The sequence below is a fragment of the Vipera ursinii genome (assembly GCF_947247035.1).
Source record: "Vipera ursinii genome assembly, chromosome: 2".
Taxonomy (NCBI): domain Eukaryota; kingdom Metazoa; phylum Chordata; class Lepidosauria; order Squamata; family Viperidae; genus Vipera; species Vipera ursinii.
The window spans coordinates 146739014-146761447 of record NC_139513.1 but is presented as its reverse complement, the minus strand read 5'-3'; the positions used below and the strand labels follow the sequence as shown (position 1 = coordinate 146761447).

General features: G+C 42.9%; 2 protein-coding genes across 2 annotated transcripts in view; one reads left to right on the top strand and one right to left on the bottom strand.

The window, feature by feature from the left end:
- Nucleotides 1–7282: 7282 nt before the first annotated feature.
- Nucleotides 7283–17368, bottom strand: ORMDL2 (ORMDL sphingolipid biosynthesis regulator 2). The gene is made up of 4 exons (XM_083353968.1): nucleotides 17247–17368; nucleotides 15108–15282; nucleotides 14232–14383; nucleotides 7283–10589 (listed from the first exon to the last, which is right to left on the bottom strand). The coding sequence occupies exons 2-4, from the start codon at nucleotides 15279–15281 to the stop codon at nucleotides 10454–10456; spliced, it is 462 nt and encodes a 153-aa protein (XP_083210094.1). The 5' UTR covers nucleotide 15282; nucleotides 17247–17368; the 3' UTR covers nucleotides 7283–10453.
- A 264-nt stretch (nucleotides 17369–17632) lies between these two features.
- SARNP (SAP domain containing ribonucleoprotein) overlaps nucleotides 17633–22434 on the top strand; it is a 95157-nt gene continuing 90355 nt past the window's right edge. Inside the window, exons 1-2 of the mRNA XM_083353045.1 lie at nucleotides 17633–17684; nucleotides 18613–18712. Coding sequence (XP_083209171.1) covers nucleotides 17649–17684; nucleotides 18613–18712 — 136 coding nt within the window. The 5' untranslated portion in view covers nucleotides 17633–17648. The remainder of the gene's footprint in view (nucleotides 17685–18612; nucleotides 18713–22434) is intronic.

Sequence of the window (22434 nt, the reverse complement as noted above, 5' to 3'; positions counted from 1 at the left end):
TTTTGTGTTGGGGATTTTGTTACTTTGTGTGTGTGAGTTCTGTATAGCAAAGTTATCTTTCGTAATGAAAGAACTGAAAATAAAATAGACCTATTCCTTAAAAAGCATAAATAAAATTCAAAAAATCAAAAATCAAATCCCATTCTGGCTCCTGCTATGTTCTGTAATTGGTACAACTTTGAAATATATATAATTTGGGTTCAAAGATGAAAAAAAATGGTCTCATGATTGCTTTTCTGAGAAGACTGTGTAAATCAAAGAGATTTCTTAAAAATGTTAAATGACAAGCCTGATTTTTTTTTATACTTAATATGTGCTGATGGAAAATAGACTCACGTCTGCTGTTAAATGTTTATTTTCTTATTAGCTCTCTTTCAGTCAGTAGAGCACATCAAGACAAGGCCTGACTTGCCAATGAACATATATTTGAGGCAATATCTGAGTTACCTTTTTTGGTGGCCAGTCAGTGGATACTTCCTGTTCTTTCCTACTGTTTTGTGTAAAAAAAACCCTTGGATGGCCTGCTTGGCAATTGAATGGGAGCCACCATGAATGGTTTAATGTTTAATTTTAGTTTAATTTCTCTGCTGAGTTGCCAATGCCTAATCACCATCTGCTGTAAATTATCTCTGCTGGATTAACTGACACTGCCCTTATTCCCTCTCTTCCTCTGTATAGATTGCAGCAAGAAGGGCAGGCAGGAAACTCATTTAAAACAGAAATGTCCTTCAACCTCATGACTATAGGGCATCTCTCTTTGGTGATCACCTTTGAAATAATTTTTTTGCATTTCTAGCACTATTTTCTTGTACAAAATAGTTTTATCACCACAAGTACTTTTTGGATGAGAGATTTTAAATTAGCTGTGCAAAGAGCTCTTTAGAGCCAGACTAACCAGATGCACACGGATTAAGATTGATGGAATACTTGGTACTCTCTGAATTCGGTTGTTTGCTTGCAGATGTTTAATTACCCAAGTAAGGTAAGTTTTTAGTGTTAGAAAAGAGGGGTTTGCTCTGTTTATAAACAGTAGCTTGCCCTGTCATGTTGGTGGGGCTGTGTTTTCTCCTTGGTAGTTCCTTGATTTGGCTGCTGTTTATTGTTTGATGGTTGCTGCTTGGGTGGGAAAGGGAGCAAGGGATTGTGAGACTGGCTGGGAAACTGTCACAGAACATTGAAAATCAAAATCGCATGACCGCATAGAATTGAAGCAGGCAGCTGCAGCTTCCCCAAATTTCATTCCCTTGAGAATCATGGGTTCCAGATTTTGAACACATTCTGTAAGCTAGCCATTTGAGTTACCTTGGTTCAAAAACTGTTGCCCTACAGTGCACCATTACACCTGATTAAAGATCATGATGAGAGTTTTAGTATATATATATATGCTATGATAGTAGAGTGACATTTGCCTTCTCAATAGAACAGAGGTCCCCAACCTTTTGAGCATCAGGGACCGGTTCCGTGGAGAGAGGTTTTTCTGCAGACCGGAGAGGTTGTGGTTTCATGTACTGCCTGCATCCCGCGGATGGGCCTTTGCTTGTTTGCATGGCCCGGTTTCTGGCATGCTGTGGCCCAGTGCCGGGGTCCACAGACGGGGGTTGGGGACCCCTGCAATAGAAGATTGCTAGTTGGAACTGAGCAGATTTTTTTTTATTCACTAAGCTAGTTTGATCTTTTTTCCTGACAAGGTAGAAGGGCTTCACCTGAATGCAATTCTTGTCAAGATCAAGTAGGACTTTGAAACTGGACCCACTGAACTGACTTAAATATTTTTAAAAACCCAAAGAAAAATAGCAAAATCAATCAATAAATAGGCAGTTATCCCTGGAGTAAATTCCTTCTAGTGCTACCCAATTATTTTCAAGAGCAAGTTTATCTGAGACCAAGGACTGAGACCGAGTGGGCAAGATTACAGAGAAATTCGCAGAGATGAAGCCAGGACTTCAATCGGGGCCTATCTCCAGTTGCGACCCTATCTGGACCGAGATGACCTACGCACAGTCACTCATGCGCTCGTGACCGTCTAGACTACTGCAACGCTCTCTACATGGGGCTGCCCTTGAGGACCACTCGGAGGCTTCAGCTGGTGCAGAATGCGGCCGCGCGAGTTGTGATGGGGGTTTCCCAATACTCCCATGTAACACCTCTACTCCGCGAGCTGCATTGGCTTCCGGTTGCCCTTTGGGTGAGATTCAAGGTGCTGGTGATGACCTATAAAGCCCTAAATGGCGAGGGTCTGGGATATTTGAGGGAACACCTGCTGCCGGCATCAAGTTCCCTTTGTCCAGTGCACTCACACAGGGAGGGTCTTCTCAGGGTGCCACCGGTAAAAGACTGCCGGCGGATAACACCCAGGGGAAGGGCCTTCTCTGTGGGTGCGCCTGCCCTCTGGAACCAGCTGCCCGTGGAGCTTAGGACTGCCCCCGACCTTCGCACATTTCGCCGGGACCTGAAGACCTGGCTCTTTGAGCTCTCCGGCCCAGGCTGAGAATTTTTAACTGGGGTTTTTTAATTTTAGGGATAATTTAATCTTTTTAAATTTGTTTTTAACTTTTGTACTGGTTGTTTTAAATACCCTGTAAACCGCCCTGAGTCCTTCGGGAAAGGGAGGTATATAAATCTAATAAAATAAAATAAATAAATATCTCACAGGCACAGGAATCATCAAAGCCCTTTATACAACCCAGGGCAAAAAATTTCTGAATTCACCCAAGCAGGAAGAAATGTATTAATCAGGAATTGGTCCAAAGACATACAGTGGGACAAAAAAGTTTTTAGTCAGCCACCAATTGTGCAAGTTCTCCCACTTAAAAAGATGAGAGAGGCATGTAAATTTCATCATAGGTATACCTCAACTATGAGAGACAAAATGGGAAAGAATCCAGGAAATCACATTGTAGTATTTCTAATGAATTAATTCGTACATTCCCCGGTAAAATAAGTATTTGGTCACCTACAAACAAGCAAGATTTCTGGCTCTCACAGACCTGTAACTTCTTCTTTAAGAGGCTCCTTTGTCCTCCACTCGTTACCTGCATGAATGGCACCTGGTTGAACTTGTTATCAGTATAAAAGACACCAGTCCACAACCTCAAACAGTCACACTCTAAACTCCACTATGGCCAAGACACCAGAAACAAAATTGTAGACCTGCACCATGCTGGGAAGACTGAATTTGCAATAGGCAAGCAGCTTGGTGTGAAGAAATCAACTGGGAGCAATTATTAGAAAATGGAAGACATACAAGACCACTGATAATCTCCCTCGTTCTGGGGCTCCACGCAAGATCTCACCCCGTGGGGTCAAAATGATCACAAGAACGGTGAGCAAAAATCCCAGAACCACACGGTGGGAGCTAGTGAATGACCTGCAGAGAGCTGGGACCAAAGTAACAAAGGCTACCATCAGTAACACACTACGCCGCCAGGGACTCAAATCCTGCAGTGACAGACGTGTCCCCCTGCTTAAGCCAGTACATGTCTGGGCCCATCTGAAGTTTGCTAGAGAGCATTTGGATGATCCAGAACAGGATTGGGAGAATGTCATATGGTCAGATGAAACCAAAGTAGAAGTTTTTGGTAAAAACTCATCGTGTTTGGAGGAGAAAGAATGCTGAGTTGCATCCAAAGAACACCATACCTACTGTGAAGCATGGGGGTGGAAACATCATGCTTTGGGGCTGTTTTCCTGCAAAGGGACCAGGACGACTGATCCGTGTAAAGGAAAGAATGAATGGGGCCATGTATCGTGAGATTTTGAGTGAAAACCTTCCATCAGCAAGGGCATTGAAGATGAAACGTGGCTGGGTCTTTCAGCATGACAATGATCCCAAACACACCGCCCGGGCAACAAAGGAGTGGCTTCGTAAAAAGCATTTCAAGGTCCTGGAGTGGCCTAGCCAGTCTCCAGATCTCAACCCCATAGAAAACCTTTGGAGGGAGTTGAAAGTCTGTGTTGCCCAGCGACAGCCCCAAAACATCACTGCTCTAGAGGAGATCTGCATGGAGGAATGGGCCAAAATACCAGCAACAGGGTGTGCAAACCTTGTGAAGACTTACAGAAAACGTTTGACCTCTGTCATTGCCAACAAAGGGTATATAACAAAGTATTGAGATGAACTTTTGTTATTGACCAAATATTTTTTTTCCACCATAATTTGCAAATAAATTCGTTAGAAATCCTACAATGTGATTTCCTGGATTCTTTCCCCCCATTTTGTCTCTCATAGTTGAGGTATACCTATGATGAAAATTACAGGCCTCTCTCATCTTTTTGAGTGGGAGAACTTGCACAATTGGTGGCTGACTAAATACTTTTTTGTCCCACTGTATCTCTGCTGTAACATGTTTGCCTTGGGGCAGGTAAACAGTGATTGACCTATCATGGGGCTCTTGGATAATATGACCAGACCAACGACAGAACTAAGTTAAACACATTCCCAAGTTTACTGAGGATACAATCCTGAATAGAAGTTAATCTGCCTGCTGTTGATAGTCAGGAGAGGCATGGTGGCAAATACTAGTGGTGGCGCACAAGGTACTTTTTGAGGAACATTTAGTGGAGTCTGATGATTTATATAGAGGCAACCATGATGGACAGGTGTCAATCTCTGACAGTTAAAGGCAAACCATGAGGAGTTGCCCAATTACCCGACTAATTGAAGCAAGGATTCCTAATTTTTTTTTTGCCATCGTACCTTGGTGTGATCTCAATGTACATTTGAATCCTATGGTAAACTTTCAGCTGAGTGAAATGGGATACCATCGGGCAAAACGTTTTGAACCAAGGTAGCTCATATGAACTAACTTAACAGAATGCATCCAAAATCTGGAACCTACATCTCCCAGGGAATTGAAATTAGGCAGATTCTATAAAATGTTCTTATGACATAAAATATCATAAAACCGTTTTTGACATAATGCAAAATGTCACAAAACATTTTATGTGCTAATACTTGACTCTGCTCTAGTTCAACACGGGCTGTTTTCAAGGCAGATGCATCTCTTCCAGGGAAGACAGTACATTAGAAGCGGTCATTGTTGAAGGCATTGAGGAATCTGGTAAGGCAGCAGTCCCCAACATTTGCAGCTCGGCCCAGCGGCGTGGGCGTGGGTGGGGATGATTTTGCACACACGTGTGTACAAGTGGAGCTTTGTGCACTCACCTGCCACTTGTGTGGCCTGGTTCCCAACGTCTGGGGATTGGGGACCCCTGTGGTAAGGAAATAACTCTGAAATGAGGACCCAACAGAACACAGGTTGACTATTAGAACCTCCCCCCAAAAATCTGGAACACCAAAATGAACCCAAGTGAACAATGGAACAATACAATGAAGTTTTGGGAAAGACGGATTTATTGTAACAATGTAAGCTAAACTAAAGGCTGCTCAGACTCTCCTGGACTTTGTGGATACCTGCCCAGTAGAAGGACACTTCATCATTTGGGAAACACCCACTTAAAGCTATTCACCATAACAGTGACTGTCCGAAAGAGGCTACTGGTGTGCCTCTGACTTAAATGGGAACTGATCATCCAACGTCTGGTTTTGTACTTAGCAAAACATTATCAGAGAGAGAATCCCATTGGAGCATTGCAGAATGAGAGTGCTATAGCTTTGGTATGCTTTAGAGAAGCTGGGCCTCTTGGAGCCATAGATTCCTACCGATAGACTATTTGTGTGAGGGGCCCTTGGTGTTCTCTGAGCTTGGCTGTTTTCTGGCAGATGTTTCATTACCAAAGTTAGGTAACATCACCAGTGCTGAGGCAAGATATCAACCAAGCTCAAGAGAACACCAAGGATCCTTCATTTCAACCCCAAGTACAAATATTCCCTTTTATTGGGACTATGCTGTGTGGCAGTGGATGAAAGAGTCCCAAGATGTATTTCATCCACTGAAAGAGTGTGACTTCAGGTAGAAAGATGCTATAATCCAGAGAATTGTTTAATGAAAGGAACTAGTGCCCCTCATTGTTGAATGCTTACCAAGATGTTTTGCTTCTCTGATTTGAGAAGTGTTAGCTGAGGTTAAAAACAGCAACACAATGAGCCAAACATATTTTCCTCTTTGGGTTTAATTTTATTTATAAGCTGCTCTAATCAACTCAGAGCAGCATACATCCCAACTATTGTAAATCAGATTAAAAACATACAGTAAAATAGCAATAGTTAACAATGCTTAAAACAGGACATGGTGACATATAAGCCAAAATTTAATTCAACTACCAGGCAAAAGGCCATTTCTATTGCTGGAGAAAACAGATTGTAGTAGTACTCCCACCTCCAAGGCCTGTATCTTTTGATAGTGTTCCTAAAAACCAGCAGGGAGGGAGCCTGCCATTTGGATATGTGGGCATTTTTGGAAGCAGTTAAGGAGGTATGTGATTGTTGCATGAGCAAAATAAATGAGAAATGTCATTCCCAAATGTATGAGTTAAAGGATGGGTAGAGATCATCAAAATGCTAAATAGCCAATCAGGAAGATTCTGCTCTTTAGACAGACCAAGAAGAAACAAGAAAGATCAGCTTTATTCTGCCTTTTGCCTGCTTTCTCATGCAAAGGAGCAACTTTTTCAGAGGTGGTTCAAAGCAAGGCAGACATAAGCTTCCAATCCACAGAAATGTGGGCTTTTAAACCTGGAAAAATACAGGGACTACAAGATTACAATTTTATGGAAAATGATTTCAGCAATGATGCCTTTGTTTTGGGGGTTAGGTTTTATTCTATCTGTTCTGGCTGAAAGAACACCAGTTGGAATAATCATTTAAAAGTTATTATTTCCCCTGTGGGTTTTCAACCTTGGGGAATTCTGGCAGTTGAGGTTCACATGTCTTAAAAGTTGCCCAGTTTGAGAAACACTGATTTTCTAGATAATCCTATAAAATCTTATCTAGTTGGGGAGGGTGCAAACATAATTGTGGGAGAACCATCTCTGGTCATGAAAGCCAGAAGGTTAAAGCCACACTTCAAACATCTACAGTGAGGGGGGGGGAAGTATTTGATGCCCTGCTAATTTTGTACGTTTGCCCACTGACAAAGAAATGATCAGTCTATAATTTTAATGGTAGGTTTATTTTAACAGTGAGAGACAGAATAACAAAAAAAATCTAGAAAAACGCATTTCAAAAAAGTTATAAATTGATTTGCATTTTAATGAGTGAAAGAAGTATTTGATCCCCTATCAAAAAAGCAAGATTTCTGGCTCCCAGGTGTCTTTTATACAGGTAACAAGCTGAGATTAGGAGCACTTTCTTAAAGGGAGTGCTCCTAATTTCAGTTTACCTTTATAAAAGACACCTGTCCACAGAAGCAATCAATCAATCAGATTCCAAACTCTCCACCATGGCCAAGACCAAAAAGCTGTCCAAGGATGTCAGGGACAAGATTGTAGACCTACACAAGGCTGGAATGGGCTACAAGACTATCGCCAAGCAGCTTCGTGAGAAGGTGACAACAGTTGGTGAGATTATTCGCAAATGGAAGAAAAACAAAATAACTGTCAATCTCCCTCGGTCTGGGGCTCCATGCAAGATCTCACCTCGTGGTTTCAATGATCATGAGACCGGTGAGGAATCATCCCAGAACGTCACGGGAGGATCTTGTCAATGATCTCCAGGCAGCTGGGACCATAGTCACCAATAAAACAATTGGTAACATGCTACGCCATGAAGGATTGAAATCCTGCAGCCTTGCAAGGTCCCCCCTGTTCAAGAAAGCACATGTTCAGGCCCGTCTGAAGCTTGCCAATAAACATCTGAATGATTCAGAGGAGAAGTGGGTGAAAGTGTTGTGGTCTGATGAGACCAAAATCAAGTTCTTTGGCATCAATTCAACTCACCATGTTTGGAGGAGGAATGCTGCCTTATGATCCCAAGAACACCAACCCCACTGTCAAAACATGGAGGTGGAAACATGCTTTGGGTGTGTTTTTCTGCTAAGGGGACAGGACAACTTCACCACATCAAAGGAACGATGAACAGGGCCATGTACCGTCAAATCCTGGCTGAGAACCTCCTTCTCTCAGCCAGGGCATTGCAAATGAGTCGTGAATGGGTATTCCAGCATGGCAATGACTCAAAACACTTGGCCAAGGCAACAAAGGAGGTCCTGGAGTGGCCTAGACAGCGTCCAGACCTTAATCCCATAGAAAATCTATGGAGGGAGCTGAAGGTTCGGGCTGCCAAACATCAGCCTCAAAACCTTAATGACTTGGAGAGGATCTGCGAAGAGGAGTGGGACAAAATCCCTCCTGAGATGTGTGCAAACCTGGTGGCCAACTACAAAAAACGTCTGACCTCTGTGATTGCCAACAAGGGATTTGCCACCAAGTACTAAGTCATGTTTTGCGAAGGGGTCAAATACTTATTTCACTCATTAAAATGCAAATCAATTTATAACTTTTTAGAAATGCGTTTTTCTGGATTTTTGTTGTTATTCTGTCTCTCACTGTTAAAATAAACCTACCATTAAAATTATAGACTGATCATTTCTTTGTCAATGGGCAAACATACAAAATCAGAAGGGGATTAAATACTTTCCCCCCCTCACTTTATGTTTACTCAGTTGCGAGAGTATTTAAATAGGTGTTTAAGCTTATCAAAGTTATACCATTCTGATTTGGTGATTTATTTTATTTTTTTTGGGGTGGGGGTGGCTCCAGGAAGCACAAGAGGGCTGCTCGCTTCTATCTTAACTATTTCAGTGATAGAGACTCAGTATTCCTCTAATACGCTCTCTCAACTCTTTTATCTATATAGCTATAGACAACAAGATCTTCCAATAGCTGAAATGTGGTAATATAAATATTGACGGGCCAGAGTCTCATATAGGAGATTCTACTGTGCTTCCCCTCTTTTTCTATGGAATGTGCCTAAAAGGTACAAGTGGGAGGATTCCCTAGGCATCAGGTCATTTCCAATGACTTTTCTCTTTTGCCACAATAAATAAACAGTGTAACATAACCTGTAAGCTGCCTACAGTCACCTTATAGGGGAAATGGCTGGCATAATAATAATAATAAATAAAATAAATAAAAATATTCCTGCATAGCTTGAGTTGGGGAGCTGGGACTAATCTAGTCTCTATGGTGTGAGTGTAAGTATGCGTCTACCTTTTTATATTACCATAACATAATAGTAGCACATCTAGTTCTTAGACTTGTAGCCCCCTTGGATGTTTTTAGTCTTACACTATTATTAGCTATCTCCTTAGTTAATGGTAAGGAATGACAGAGTACAGTCCCTTGTGGATTTTTGAAGCCAATTTAAAATCACCATTTTAATATTTAGTACAAATTTTGATCAGAAAAAAATGGCTATAAAGAGTTTGCTGACAACTATAAGCTTTTGTTTATTTTGACTGTCTTTCTTGCTCTAGAATAGATGGCTTATTTGTAATACCAGTAAATAGAGCGCTCATCTTGTACTTCAAACCAATCCCCTCAACCGTAACATTGGATCACTTTCACAGATGTGTGAAAAAGCCTCACAAGAAATGAGATTCCTGTAGCTTGTCAATAGCAGGTTAGAGATGTCTGCCCTATAAAAATAAGGACGTTTTTCTAGTACTTTTTTTTTTTAACAAGCTGGGGAACTATGATAGAAACTAACAACAAATAAGGTTCATACACAGATGGAATAAGTCATCTGCACGTGTCATTTATCTTTTCAGCTTTTAATGTTGACAATTTCATGGGGCTGGTATAAGCGGGGCTGATAAAAGAACAAAAGCGGTGCAGAACACTGACTGAACGTATCATTTAATTTGCATCTTCCAACCTCCATGTTGTGTTACATTTTTCCTTTATAACCAGAAGAACCTATTTTAAAGGGGGGAGGGAGTAGAGGGACAGTTGCAAGGGGGAGTACTCTATACTTTGCATTCAACTGGAATGAACAAAATTACGCTAATACTGTATGTTCCTACCATGCAAGTATTTACAAAATATAGTATTTGCACAGCTTGGAACCCTAAGAATGAGACCTGTCACATACTTACAGTTCTAATTCATCTTCCTGAGTGGGAAAACTCTATAAATTTAGCAGCACAACCACGTTTGAAAAAGAGAAGTTTTCAAACCAAAGAACGGTGGTCTTAAGCAACATGAAATCCCTTCCAGTCCCCCACTACAAATAGCAAAAGCAGGAGTTTTACACAGGAGAGCTAGAGAACTCATGTTCACATGACAATTCAACTATTGTTTTATTCCACCAGAGAATTCCACCCGTAGTATAGACTAGCCGCAAGAAAAATGGCTTAGATTTCCTTGCCAGAAACATCGAAGAACGCTCCATACTGCTCAGTCATTTGAGCAGTGGCAGCTTGCCCTTCCTTGCCCAGTGAAACCTGGTTCCAGAGAGTCCGAGGTGATGCAACCACAGCTTTGCCCACACTTTCTTGGAACTAGTTTTTCTTTGGAAGAATAACGTCTCAGCGATGCCAAGATTCCTTCTGCTTCAATACTGGTTGATACCAAAGAGACGGACCCCATGGAATAGGGGTAATTTGGGCAAGAGGACGCTCAGGAGCGAAGTGGTGTTGATTACGAAGTGCACAGGGTCATATTTTGTATAAAAGCTGGTTAAAATGTAGCTGAAAGTAAGAAATACACATAATTAGTTACAGATATGAATTCCAGCCTCTCCAATTCATGTTTCTAGTTTTTCTTTAAGGAAAGATGATGGAAAGAGTCACGCAATACAGTCATTACAGGTAGCCCTTGTTTAAGGACTGCCTTGTTTAGTGACCATTTGCAGTGGTGAAGGTGGCAAAAAAGTAACTATGCAAACAATCCTCGCATTTATGACCTTCACAGGTCTGTGAAAGAAAAGCTGAAGTAAGGTCATAAGCACAGTCATGGTTTCATTTAGCAAAGACTCTGCTTAATGACCAAGTTCTTGGTCCCAACTGTGGGCATCAAACAAGGACTATGTTTTAAGAAAATGAAATTACTAGCAGGCCAGCATTTAGTTTATAGACAATCAGCAAATACCTCTGAGCAAATCAAACCTCAGTAAATTCAATTAAAATGCTGCATTTCTGTTGGTGGAAGTTTCAATCCGAGTAAAGAAATCACAATGATAATATGGATTTTCCTACCAAAGGAACTGCTATTTCACATCAGGTGAGTGACCGGTGGGGAAAAAACCATTTCATCTAACATCTAAAATCTGGATGAACATATGCATCTACTGTATGTAACAGTGAACTAGGTGCAGGTAGAATTGGAAATCTTTTTCAGCTGCTCAGCCTATCAGATTACTCCACATTACAGTACACTAGAGGGGGGTTACTATCTACGGAAATTCTTTCTTATGTCTTTGAGCACCTGTTGTATGACTGAGTAACTCAAAGTGTGAATGAATTCCAATTCCTATTGTTGCCCAACAGTTTCTCTGACTAGGGGAACAGGTCAATCTACGGAGAGGCTTTGCTTAAACTTGGAACAGAGCCTATTTTTGATTTGTTATTCTGTTGAAGCTAAACTGAATCTCTGAAGACCCAGGTAATCCCCGAGTTACGACAGCTCAACAGAGATTCCACTTCCTCAGGGTCTTGTGGAAGAACAGGGTAGAACAACGGCTAATGACCTTTTACCGGTCTACTATAGAAAGCGTCCTCTCGCACTGTATTGTGGTTTGGTATGCTGGCCTGACAGCCGCGGATAGGAAGATTTATTTATTTATTTATTTATTTAATTTATATACCGCCCTTCTCCCGAAGGACTCAGGGCGGTGTACAGGGCAATACAATAAAATACAATGTACAAAAATTAAAAAATATTAAATACTACAGAAGGTGGTGAGCGCAGCACAAAACATCATGGGCTGTCCCCTGACACCACTGGATGACATCGCCAGGGCTCGCTGCCTTGGAAGAGTGAGGAAAATTCTCAGGGACGACTCACACCCCAGCCGGTCCCTCTTTACTCTCCTACCATCAGGTAGGAGATACAGAAGTATAGCCAGCCGTACCAACAGGCTGCAGAACAGCTTCTATCCATGGGCTGTCAGGCTCCTGAACTGGGAAATAACTTTATGTATGATAGACTTGCGAGGCTGGTGCGCTGTGCAATTAGCTCACATTGTGTAACAAGATGGTGGATTTGTTGTCACTGTGAGTTGTGGTGAAGGGGGGGCACGAAAGGGGGCTCAGCCAATCTCAATGTATACATGGTTGTACTTTGACAATAAAGGTTCATTTATTCACTTAGCGACTGTTCAAAGTTATGAGCTAACCCCTCCCCAAGTACTTACGACATGGTCCCGAAATTGCAAATGTTGCAGCATCATGGCAGTCATTCACACTTACGAACAACTGCAGAGGCTCTGCAACATTCGCCTTGCCTATTTCTCCCCCCACCCACCTTCCCTCCATTTGCAAAGCCTTTTGCTGTATTTGCAAAAACACTTTGCCGCTGAGAACAGAGGCCAGGAGGAGCACGTGCATCTTTTCGGGCCTCGTTCCTTGTCGGCAAAGGCTTCTGCCACTCAGAGTGAGACCTGGAGGGATGCGCACGCCCCTCAGGGGCTCCTTTTTCGTCAGCAAGGGGCTTGAGGAGGCCTTTGCTGATGAGAGCGGAGGCCTGGAGGGACGCATGCTCCCCTACAGGGCTCTGTTTTCATCGGCAGAGTGCTTTGAGGAGGCCTTTGCCAAGGCGCACACCTCTCTGGGCCTTCGTTCTCATTGGTAAAGGCTTCAAGCCTTATAGGGCTCTTTGAAGCAGTGTCCCATAGGTGTCTAAACACTTTTCGGCCAAAAACGTCTGGGGGCCACGATCTCATGCGACTTCAGGCACCCATCCGCTTTTGCAGAGAATGGGTGCCTGAAGTCCTGCAAGTTCCGGGCACCCAGAAGCTTCCAGTCTCTGCACGAAAAGTGTTTGCGCACCAACAGAAGGCTTGAAGCAAGGCCATTACGCTGCCCCAAACCTCCCTTCAGTGTGCAGATGTTTTACTGTGCTAAAATCTTAGGAGGGAACTCCCCGAGACTACCCACCATTCCAGAAACGGCAGGCAGCCTCGGTGAGTCAAAGAAGCTGAGCAGGGGACATTTGTCCTGCTCTCCCCTCTGCTCTCCCTGCTCTCTGGGAGCAGGCAAAGAAACAGAGAAGCTGGTGAGGAGACAGAACTTCACAAGGTAAGTGACCCAGAGGAGCCGGATGGGGGGGCGGGGAACTGTGGGGACCCCAGGAGAGGGAGAATGAAGTATCTCAGTGGGTCGGGGGAGGCCTCGGGTGGTCTGAAGCAGGTGGCCTGTTCCATCACTATCCTTCATGGCCTTCCCCACCCTGAGATAGCTCCTGTGCTCTTAACAACCCACGCGTTCAATTAGCAAATGCGTGGGCGAAAGGGAATGATTGCGGTCAAGTGACGTGATTCACTCCTATGAATCCTTGGGTTACAAATGTAATGAGCTGGCTCCGTTACATTTGTAGCCCAAGGACTACCTGTACAGCTATTACGGGTGGCTCTATTATCACAAACACATCACTTTCTACTTGCAATATATGAATTTCTACCATGAGAATAGATTGGTGTTTAACATCAGAAATAGTTAATTTGGATATTTTCGAATTTAGATCATTTAAACATCCCAAGAATGAGAAAAGTGCGTCTGGAAAAAGCACAAGGTATTCTGCTGATATAGTCCTGGCGAAAACTAGTTTTATGATTTAGAACAAGGAGCCTTCTTTGATTCAACAAACCTGGGAAATTCAAAGTCATTGAATGTACATTCTTAACTAAGAGTTGAGAAGATAATAGCATTGAAATTCCAGTTGTACATGGCTGATAATCATTATGAGCTAAGGCTCCAATTTCAAATGAATATGGAGACCATGTTACATAACATGTGCTAATAGGGGGCTCAAATTCATACATATGCAAAATGTAATAAATACTAAGAGCCCTGGTGGTGCAGAGGTTAGAATGCAGTACTGCAGGTGAACTTTGTCCACAGCCTGGACTTCAATCCTGACAAGGCTTGAGGTTGACTCAGCCTTCCATCCTTCCAAGACTGGTAAAATGAGGACCCAGATTGTTGGGGGCAATATGCTGACACTGTAAACCGCTCAGAGAGTATTGTAAAGCACTATGGAGCAGCACTATGGAGCAATAAGTGCTATTGCTATTAAGTATTAAAAATTAGTTAAATTAAATTAATAATACAATTAAATCAATTATAGCAGCAATTTTAATAGCAAGGCTGGACTGAGCAATACCTAACACTTACAGGATGATTGGGGAAATGCTTAAGAATTTGCGGGAGGATGTCCATTGTGTGCCATAGTCAATCTGCTCCCAATGTGTGAGTAGGCGATCTTTGCCCTGGTCAGACGTTTCGAAGGGAGTCCCTTTCACTGTATGGAGAAACCAATACATCACCTGAGAGGAACAAAAAAAAAGAAGTAATAACCTTTCTTTCCTTCCTTCCTTCCTTCCTTCTCTCTCTCTCTCTTTTCATAATTCTTAACCGTCCATCTCCCTTTCTTACTTTCCTGAAGAATACAACAAGAATCATAACAACAATAATGATGCAAAATTACCTAGGGCAGGTGTCATGGTTCTGACAAATAAAGCAGAACTCCAAGGCTTGCAAGTTCCTCAATGAACATGTTTATTGATACAAAGTATCAGCACATCAAAAGTGAAACCAAATCTGAATAGACACATAACAATCTCCAATACAAAGTTAAGAAATCTCACCCCTAAAGCTATGCAAGCTACTACGTTCCAATACATCTTCTTGGCGGGCTTTTCATGAAACACCCAGCCTGCAGTCCCGGGAGGAGCCGATGACCTTGGTTCCCATGGGAGAAAATCTGTTTAGTCTAGCAAAGCACCTGGTAAACCCCGCTCCTTCCGTGCTATGTGCCAACCAAAAATGAGTAGAAAAAATGGAAGCAGCCACACTCATTTTCAAAGTTAACAGGACCATTTTAGAAAAAAAATATTCCTAAATAAATTGTGCAGTGAATGAAACCACAGTTGGATGGAATGTGGTCATTTGTGGCAGGCCTTATAGGAGGCTCCAAGATTAAAAGCTGTCTATTTGTATCCTAAAAGCTCAGAATACGGCCAATAACAGGATTCAAGAGTTTTGACTTACCAGGTTATGGATAACATTAGTTAGAGTCCAGACCACGGGGACACTGAAGAAGGGTATGCTAAGAAAGATGATATGGAGCACAGCCACAGAAATGCTGTAAGCCAACCAAATGCCTCGGCTGTTCATCACCCGTGTGTTGGGATTCATCTCGCTGTGGGCTACTCCAACATTCATGCTGTTGAGAAAAGATACACTGGTGTGTATATTTGTGGTCACCCATATGTTGGTATATGTGTGTGAATGCACATCAAAAAACAAAACAGGCCCTGTTTAGGCTCGCTAGTTCGGGGTGGGAGAGAACAAACCTGAGCTATATGAAGCTAAATCAAAATACTGTCTCAGAATCACTCAGTTAATCCTTGCACATCCCCTAATTTCCTCATAACAATGGGTTAAGGCAAGCTGTTAAAATATTTGTACACTAGTTGACAGTAATCTTTCACAATGTTCTTTTCTCACAGAAAAGGCAAGCATCTAGGAGTTGAACCAGAGCCTTCACGACATCACCAAGTCAGCCCTTAGTGGTGATATAAAGCTGGATATCATCAGGATCACAATACCTTATCCCAGGGGTTTCCAATCTTGGCATCTTTATGATTTGTGGACCTCAACTCCCAAAATTCCATGGCTGTCTGGGGAATTATGACAATTGAAGTCCACAGGTCTTAAAGTTGCCAAGGCTGGACACCCCTGCTTTATTCCATATGGTAAGATGACTTCATCCAGCAGCCTCCTGTAGATATAAAACAGGAATGGAAGACTGTGGGCTAGAACAGCACCCCCCCCCAACCTTTTGGGCACCAGGGACCGATTCTGTGGCGAGAGCTCTTTCTGTGGACCGGAGGGGGCGTGGTTTCATGTGCTGCCTGCATCCCATGGATGGGGCTTCACTTGTTTGTGTAGTCCCGTTTCTGGCATGCCGTGGCCGCTGCCTGTCCACAGACCATGGATTGGGGATCCTGGGCTAGATCTTTCCCCACTATCAACTCCAACTGGACAAGCCCAGAGGAGGGAGTCACTTCATTTTATTATCAGAGCCATAACCGCCAGGCCGTAACAAAACAAATGGCGACAGCAGTTTTTCGTTATTTGCTTAGCTTCCTGTTGCTGTCATAGTAAGGAACGGCAACACAAATCCTTTCCACCCCGAATCTGCAGAGCACAGCGACGACTGGAAGGAAACGAAGTATCTCCCAGTGGATTTCATCATCGTGGTTTCCTCCTAAAGAAAGACTACACATATATAGAAACACCAAACTACGATGACTTCATGGCTGTTTTTTTCCAGCACAACTGCCTTTTTTAATATATATATATATATATATATATATATATATATATATATATATATATATATATATATATATATATATATATATATATATATATATATATATATATATATATATATATATATATATATATATATATATATATATATATATATTAGTGTTGCATTTTCCGTTTAAGGACTATTTTAATCATGGATATGAACAGCTTTGGAATTACGAACGTTGCCGGAAAGCACAAGACATCCCGGAGGTGGAGAAACCCAGGGCGTCTTGCGATGGTACGTTCACTAGCCCTGATGAGGTCCCCTAGGTTTGCTAACGAAACGCCTGCCAGAAAACAAACAAGCAAGCTCAGAGGGCACCCGGGAGTCCTCACGTTCACTTCTTATCTCAGCCGTCCTCGGTCGGAGGTTTAAGGCAGGGGTAGGCAACCTCGGCTCTTTTAGGACTCATGGACTTCAACTCCCAGAATTCCTGAGCCAGCTTTGCTGGCTCAGGAATTCTGGGAGTTGAAGTCCATGACTCCTAAAAGAGCCGAGGTTGCCTACCCCTGGTTTAAGGCAACGAACAGCTTGCGTGGTCAGCAGGCTGTAGCTTAGTAGCTCCGTCCCATCTCCAGGGCCCGGCAGCTGGGAAAAGAAGGGGAGGATATTCTACTCCGCTCGGGATGGGTCCCCGTTTTGTTATTTTAGAAAGCGCGTGGGAAGCTTCCTTCGACAGGGAGGGAAAGTAAGACGGCGGTCATTCTCGCTCCCCATTCGGTCCCCTAAAAAAAAAAAGGATCTTTTTCTTCCTTTTCTCACTGGGAGCTCCACAGTTCTGCTCCTAGCCCTCATCGGCTGCCTACCTGCCAGTTTCCGCGACGGCGCCCGCCGCTAACTGAAACGAGAAGAAAACCCCCGGCAGTCTCCTCTTCCTTCTCCGCCCGCAGGTCCAACGCGGCCGGTTTTCTAACAACACCCTCCACTCCCTCCCACCCTCCCGCCGCCACTCAGTCCGCCCACCGTCTCTACTTCCTCGACCTCGCCAGTCAGCGAGCTTCCTTCCTTCCTATTGGCGGTTTCCTTTGCCCCCCCCTCTTTACCCTCCATCCGGTTCCTCAGCTCGGAACCAACGGCGAAGGGCGATGCTTGGAAGGCGCCGGGTTCCGAGTGAGAGCGCGGCCAGGATTGGGCAAAACTCGGAGCGGGGTTCTGGAGGGGCGGGCTCGTCGACCTGGGCGTGGACTGTGGAGGGAGGCGAAGCTAAGATGGCAGCCGAGACGGTCGAGTTGCACAAGTTAAAGGTATTGAGGGCGGTCTCGGCGGAAGCGCGCCTTCCGTTTGCCCCGGAGAAGCAGCGCTCGGCCTTCTCCTCTCTCTCGACTGTCGGAGGGAGTTGCCTTCCGTTTGTGGGTGGGTTAGTGGACGGACTTCTTTGTCACCGTGCCGAGAGCGCGGGAAAGAGATTGCTGTGGTTCTCCTCACGCCGCGCGTCTGGAATCCTCTCCCGCCCCGGACCTGATCTTGCCGATGGGCCCTTCTCTTCCGCCGTTGTCCTTCTCTCCCCTTTTTCGGAGAACGGCGACCCTGCTTTCTCGCCTTCGTTTTTCAGGAACTACAAACCGCCTGAAAGTGCTACGTGTTGTTGTTGGTTTTTTGTTTTTTTTTTTTGCTGCTTATGCTCCAGGAGCTTGTCTCAGCAGTTGAACAACAACAAGTAAAAGCTTTTTGTGATAAGAGTGTGGAAATTCAGGGTTGCCTACTTGTCGGGCAGCTGTTAGCGTGAACTTTTAAGAAAATCATTAACGTGTCATTACTGTGCTCTTAAAATGATGGAGTTTCTTGAGTTTCCTCATTGACCCATGTTAATATATTTTTGAAGGAAATTCTTCGGGTTTTCTTGGTTTCAAACTCCCAACTGATGCTTTTCTTTCGAGGTCATGTTGATGTAAAAAAATTGAGACTCATCCTTAAACCACGGCATCTGCCTGCACAGGAGTGCCGCTCTACAGGTAGACCAGATCAGGAAAAAAAGCTCCACAGGAAAATTAAAGCTATACTTTATTGAAATAGGCTATGTAGTAACAGAATCTTGCCTGTTTCGCTGAAGGTCAACTCTTTCACTTGTTGAAAGGAGGCTTTGGCCTGATTTTTAGATATTAGCTTTATTTTTTATAAGTCTGTAGGAAATCACATATTTGATTAAAATTGAATCTTTTCTACTTTTAACAGCTTGCAGAGTTGAAACAGGAATGTTTAGCCCGAGGATTGGAGGCAAAAGGAAACAAACAAGATCTCATCAACAGACTCCAGGCATATCTAGAACAGCATGGTAAGTTCCTTGCTGTTCTTTGTTAAGATCTTCCTTGGTTGAAGTGTACAGTGTTAATTTGTAGTATAAGTAATCTGGTATTCTGTAGAAAAGATGGTTGTTAACAACAAGAAATGTTAATGTATTTACTTCTAGTGGAGGTGTCACAGGCTTACACCCACTCTTAATTCTTTTTTCTTAACTCCAGAATAGAAGTAATATCTTAGTTTCTTGAGTAGCGACATGATGAGAGGAAGATGATGGTGACAGCTGCATTCTTAAGAATTAAGCTCATTGGGGATTGCTTGCTAGTATGATTAGAGTCTGTGACAAACGTTTATTCTTCGATAGGAAGATTTTTTTCTTTATACCGTATTTTCCGGCGTATAAGACCACTGGGCGTATAAGACGACCCCCCAACTTTTGAGATGATTTTCAAGATTTTTCGTCTTATACGCCGGAAAATCCGCGAGCCCAGGAAGGCACGCCCTCCCCTCTCACTGTGGAGGAAGCAGGGCAGGCTGGCGTCTGGCGGGAGCCGGCAGGGCAGTCCTGCGCACGTGTGGGCGCAGGACTGCCCTGCCAGCTCCCACCCGACGCTGTTCCCTCTTGAGGCAGCATCGCTCCCCGGCTCCTAAGGAGTCCTTGGGGATGCTGCCTCAAGAGGGAAGGACTGCCCTGCCGGCTCCCGCCCGACGCCAGACGGCTCCGCCGATGCTGCTTCAAGAGGGAAGAGCGTGAGGCGCCTGCCATGGCTCTTGAGGCAGCATCCCCAAGGACTCCTTAGGAGCCGGGGAGCAATGCTGCCTCAAGAGGGAAGAGCGTCAGGCGGGAGCCGGCAGGGCAGTCCTGCGTGCGTGCGCAGGACTGCCCTACTGGCTCCCGCCAGACGCCAGCCTGCCCTGCTTCCTCCACAGTGAGAGGGGAGGGCGTGCCTTCCCGGGTTCGCTGATTTTCCGGCGTATAAGACGACTGGGTGTATAAGACGACCCCCCCAACTTTTGAGGTGATTTTCATGGGTTAAAAAGTCGTCTTATATGCCGGAAAATACGGTAGTTTAATCTTGGGGTCCCCAGTCTGGTCCCTTTGACAGCTCTCTTGATGTCTTCAGGGTTCTGTGTTCTACCTGATATTTTTACTAATGTCATTGACTACACCACCATGGCAGCTTTTTATAAATTGGGTAGGTTTCCTAGCTGCTGTAGTGCCCAAGTATTATTTTAATTTTAATGAATTGCACAATGACTGCTTTTCACTAAGGGCTAAGTAAGTGCAGATAAAGTGGAGGCTAACGCATAGTAAGAAATATCTAGTAATGGGAATCCAGTCAAAGTACAAATATGTACATCAGCAATTTCCATAGACTCTTACAATAATAAGCCAGTTTGGTATATCAATTAAGGTATTGGCCTAGAAACCAAGAAACACTGAATTCTAATTCCATCTTAGACATAAAAGCCAGCTGGGTGACTTTAGGCCAGTCACTCTCTCTCTCAGCCCAACTCATCTCACAGGGTTACTATGGGGAAAATAGGAGGAAGGAGTGTTATGTTTGTTCACTGCCTTGAATAATGAAGGCAGTGAACGTATGCTATTATAAAGGTGGGATAAAAATCTTATCAATAAAGGAACAGTTCCATAAATGGTGCTCTACAGCCTAGATGTCTTCAGCTGTGATGACATTTTATAAATTGACAGTTCCTAATCATTTGCTGCCAGACAGCAGTTGATGATACCATAAGCCTTCAATTGACACTGGTCTGCTACATGTTTCTCACAAACGATATGTTCCTCTATACATATTTGCTTTATTTTCTTTATGTATATGGTTGACATGCTGCCTTTTTTTGCAAGAATTCAAAGTAATTTGCATAAAGATAACTCTTTAATTTTTCCCTACAATAACAACCCTATGAGATAGGTTGAGCAGAGAGTGAATAATTGACCTAAAACAGTGATGGCAAACCTTTTAGAGACCGGTGCCCAAACTGCAATCCAAAACCCACTTATGTGTTGTCGGGTGCCGGGTGGGTGTGGCCCATTGGGTGGGTGTGGCTGTGGTGGTAACGGCAGACTGGGTGGGACTAAAAAGTTCAGTCAATTCCAATTTTGTAAGATCTTTTTTCCCCCCGCAAAAAGTTGAAATTGAATCGATTGAACGTTTTTTTTGTTTTGTTTTTTTGCACACAGCAGTGGAGGCCTAAAGAGAAAAAGTTTTATAAAACCCAGTTGAAGGCCTAGGACTGGGGCGACGGTGCGTGTGCCCACAGATAGGGCTCTGTGTGCCACCTGTGGCATGCGTGCCATAGGTTCGCCACCACTGACCTAAAACCACTGGGTGAGCTGTGAGTAACAATGGACTAATCCTAATAGAGCTAATAGCTCTATACTATTCTGTTAATAATTGCCTATAGTCCTATCTAATATATTGTAAATGGTAATTTTGAATAATATAGAGACAAGCAGAAACCTTGTTTTGTAGCAGTGAACTAAAATTATTGTTTTATGTGAGGACTAATTTATTTTTCTTTATGAAGAGAGCCATCCATAGTCGTCTTATTGGGGAGATGGGCAGCATAAAAAATTAATAAAATAAAAGAGGAAAGAAGCTTTAGTCAGAAAATGAAATTCTTATGAATTGAAGAGAACAGGAAATTTGAGCAAAAAAAAGTACAAGAAAAGTAAATGGGATGCAATAAAGAATTTGCAGAGCCCTTTGACATAATTTGTAACCCATTTGATTTTCAGTTTTTTAATTTATCTTTTAGATTTCTGTACCACAAGAAGTAGTATCTAACATAAAAACACATTCATAAATATTAACATTATTAAGGCTTCAAAAGCACACTTATATCAGAAAAAAACTAATAGTGGTACAGTACAAGTACTAATATATCTAGGTAAAATTGCAAAATATTTTTCCTGTGGTTTCTAAGTGGGGAAAAAAGAAATAATTACTTACTATATTGTTGAGAAGCAATTTGACCTTTAAGCAATTGGAAACTAAAGGTGAAGTAAAGAAAAATAAATGGACATTTATCCAGGGAAGATATGTTGGGGTGGGTGGTGGGTTGGTGTCTGTGTATGTAGGGCAGATAACTGAGCTAAATTTTTCAGAAAAGAACTGAGCGAGATAATAAGTATATTCTAGGATCATTGGCAAAAAAAAACCTGGATTCAGGTATCTGCTCATGGAAAATTTATCTGTATCATGTTTGAATTCTTAATTGTGGGTAGCGGGTAGAAGGAGCTAGGAAATTACAGCCTGGATAGTTTAACAACTGGACTAAGAAAATTGATCAAACAAAATTGTCAAGCATGTTTAATAATACATTTTCCTGAAAAAAGAAGCTATATGATTGCTGCATGAAAGGATGGCTTAATTCAAAAGATATGGTAGGCTGACTCTGAATGTGTCATTTAAGTCAAACTGCACCCAGATTAAAAAAAATAATGGGTTAAAAGAAGAATATGCAATAAATTGCCACTATGTACAAACATCAAATGTAAAATGTAAAAAATGTGATGTCTGAGGGCCTGAAACCTGTGATGGAGAATGTAAATTAAAACATCAAGAGGAGAGGATCAGTGTAATAATGATGAATAAAATATGTGTTGTTACTTGCTTACGTTAACAACTGCCTTGTTTAGCAATCAATTGTTCAAAGTTACAGCAGCGCTAAAAAACTAACTTTATGACTGGTCTTCACATTTATGACCGTCAGAGTGTCCTGCAGTACCAT

Excerpts from the sequence above, each read along its gene's own strand:
- ORMDL2 (XM_083353968.1), bottom strand. The coding sequence starts at position 15,281 with ATGAATGTTGGAGTAGCCCACAGCGAGATGAATCCCAACACACGGGTG. Across the intron at positions 14,384-15,107 it reads CTAATGTTATCCATAACCTG|GTGATGTATTGGTTTCTCCA; the intron begins GTAAGTCAAAAC and ends TGTTCCTCTCAG. Across the intron at positions 10,590-14,231 it reads AGCATTTCCCCAATCATCCT|CTACATTTTAACCAGCTTTT; the intron begins GTAAGTGTTAGG and ends TCTTACTTTCAG.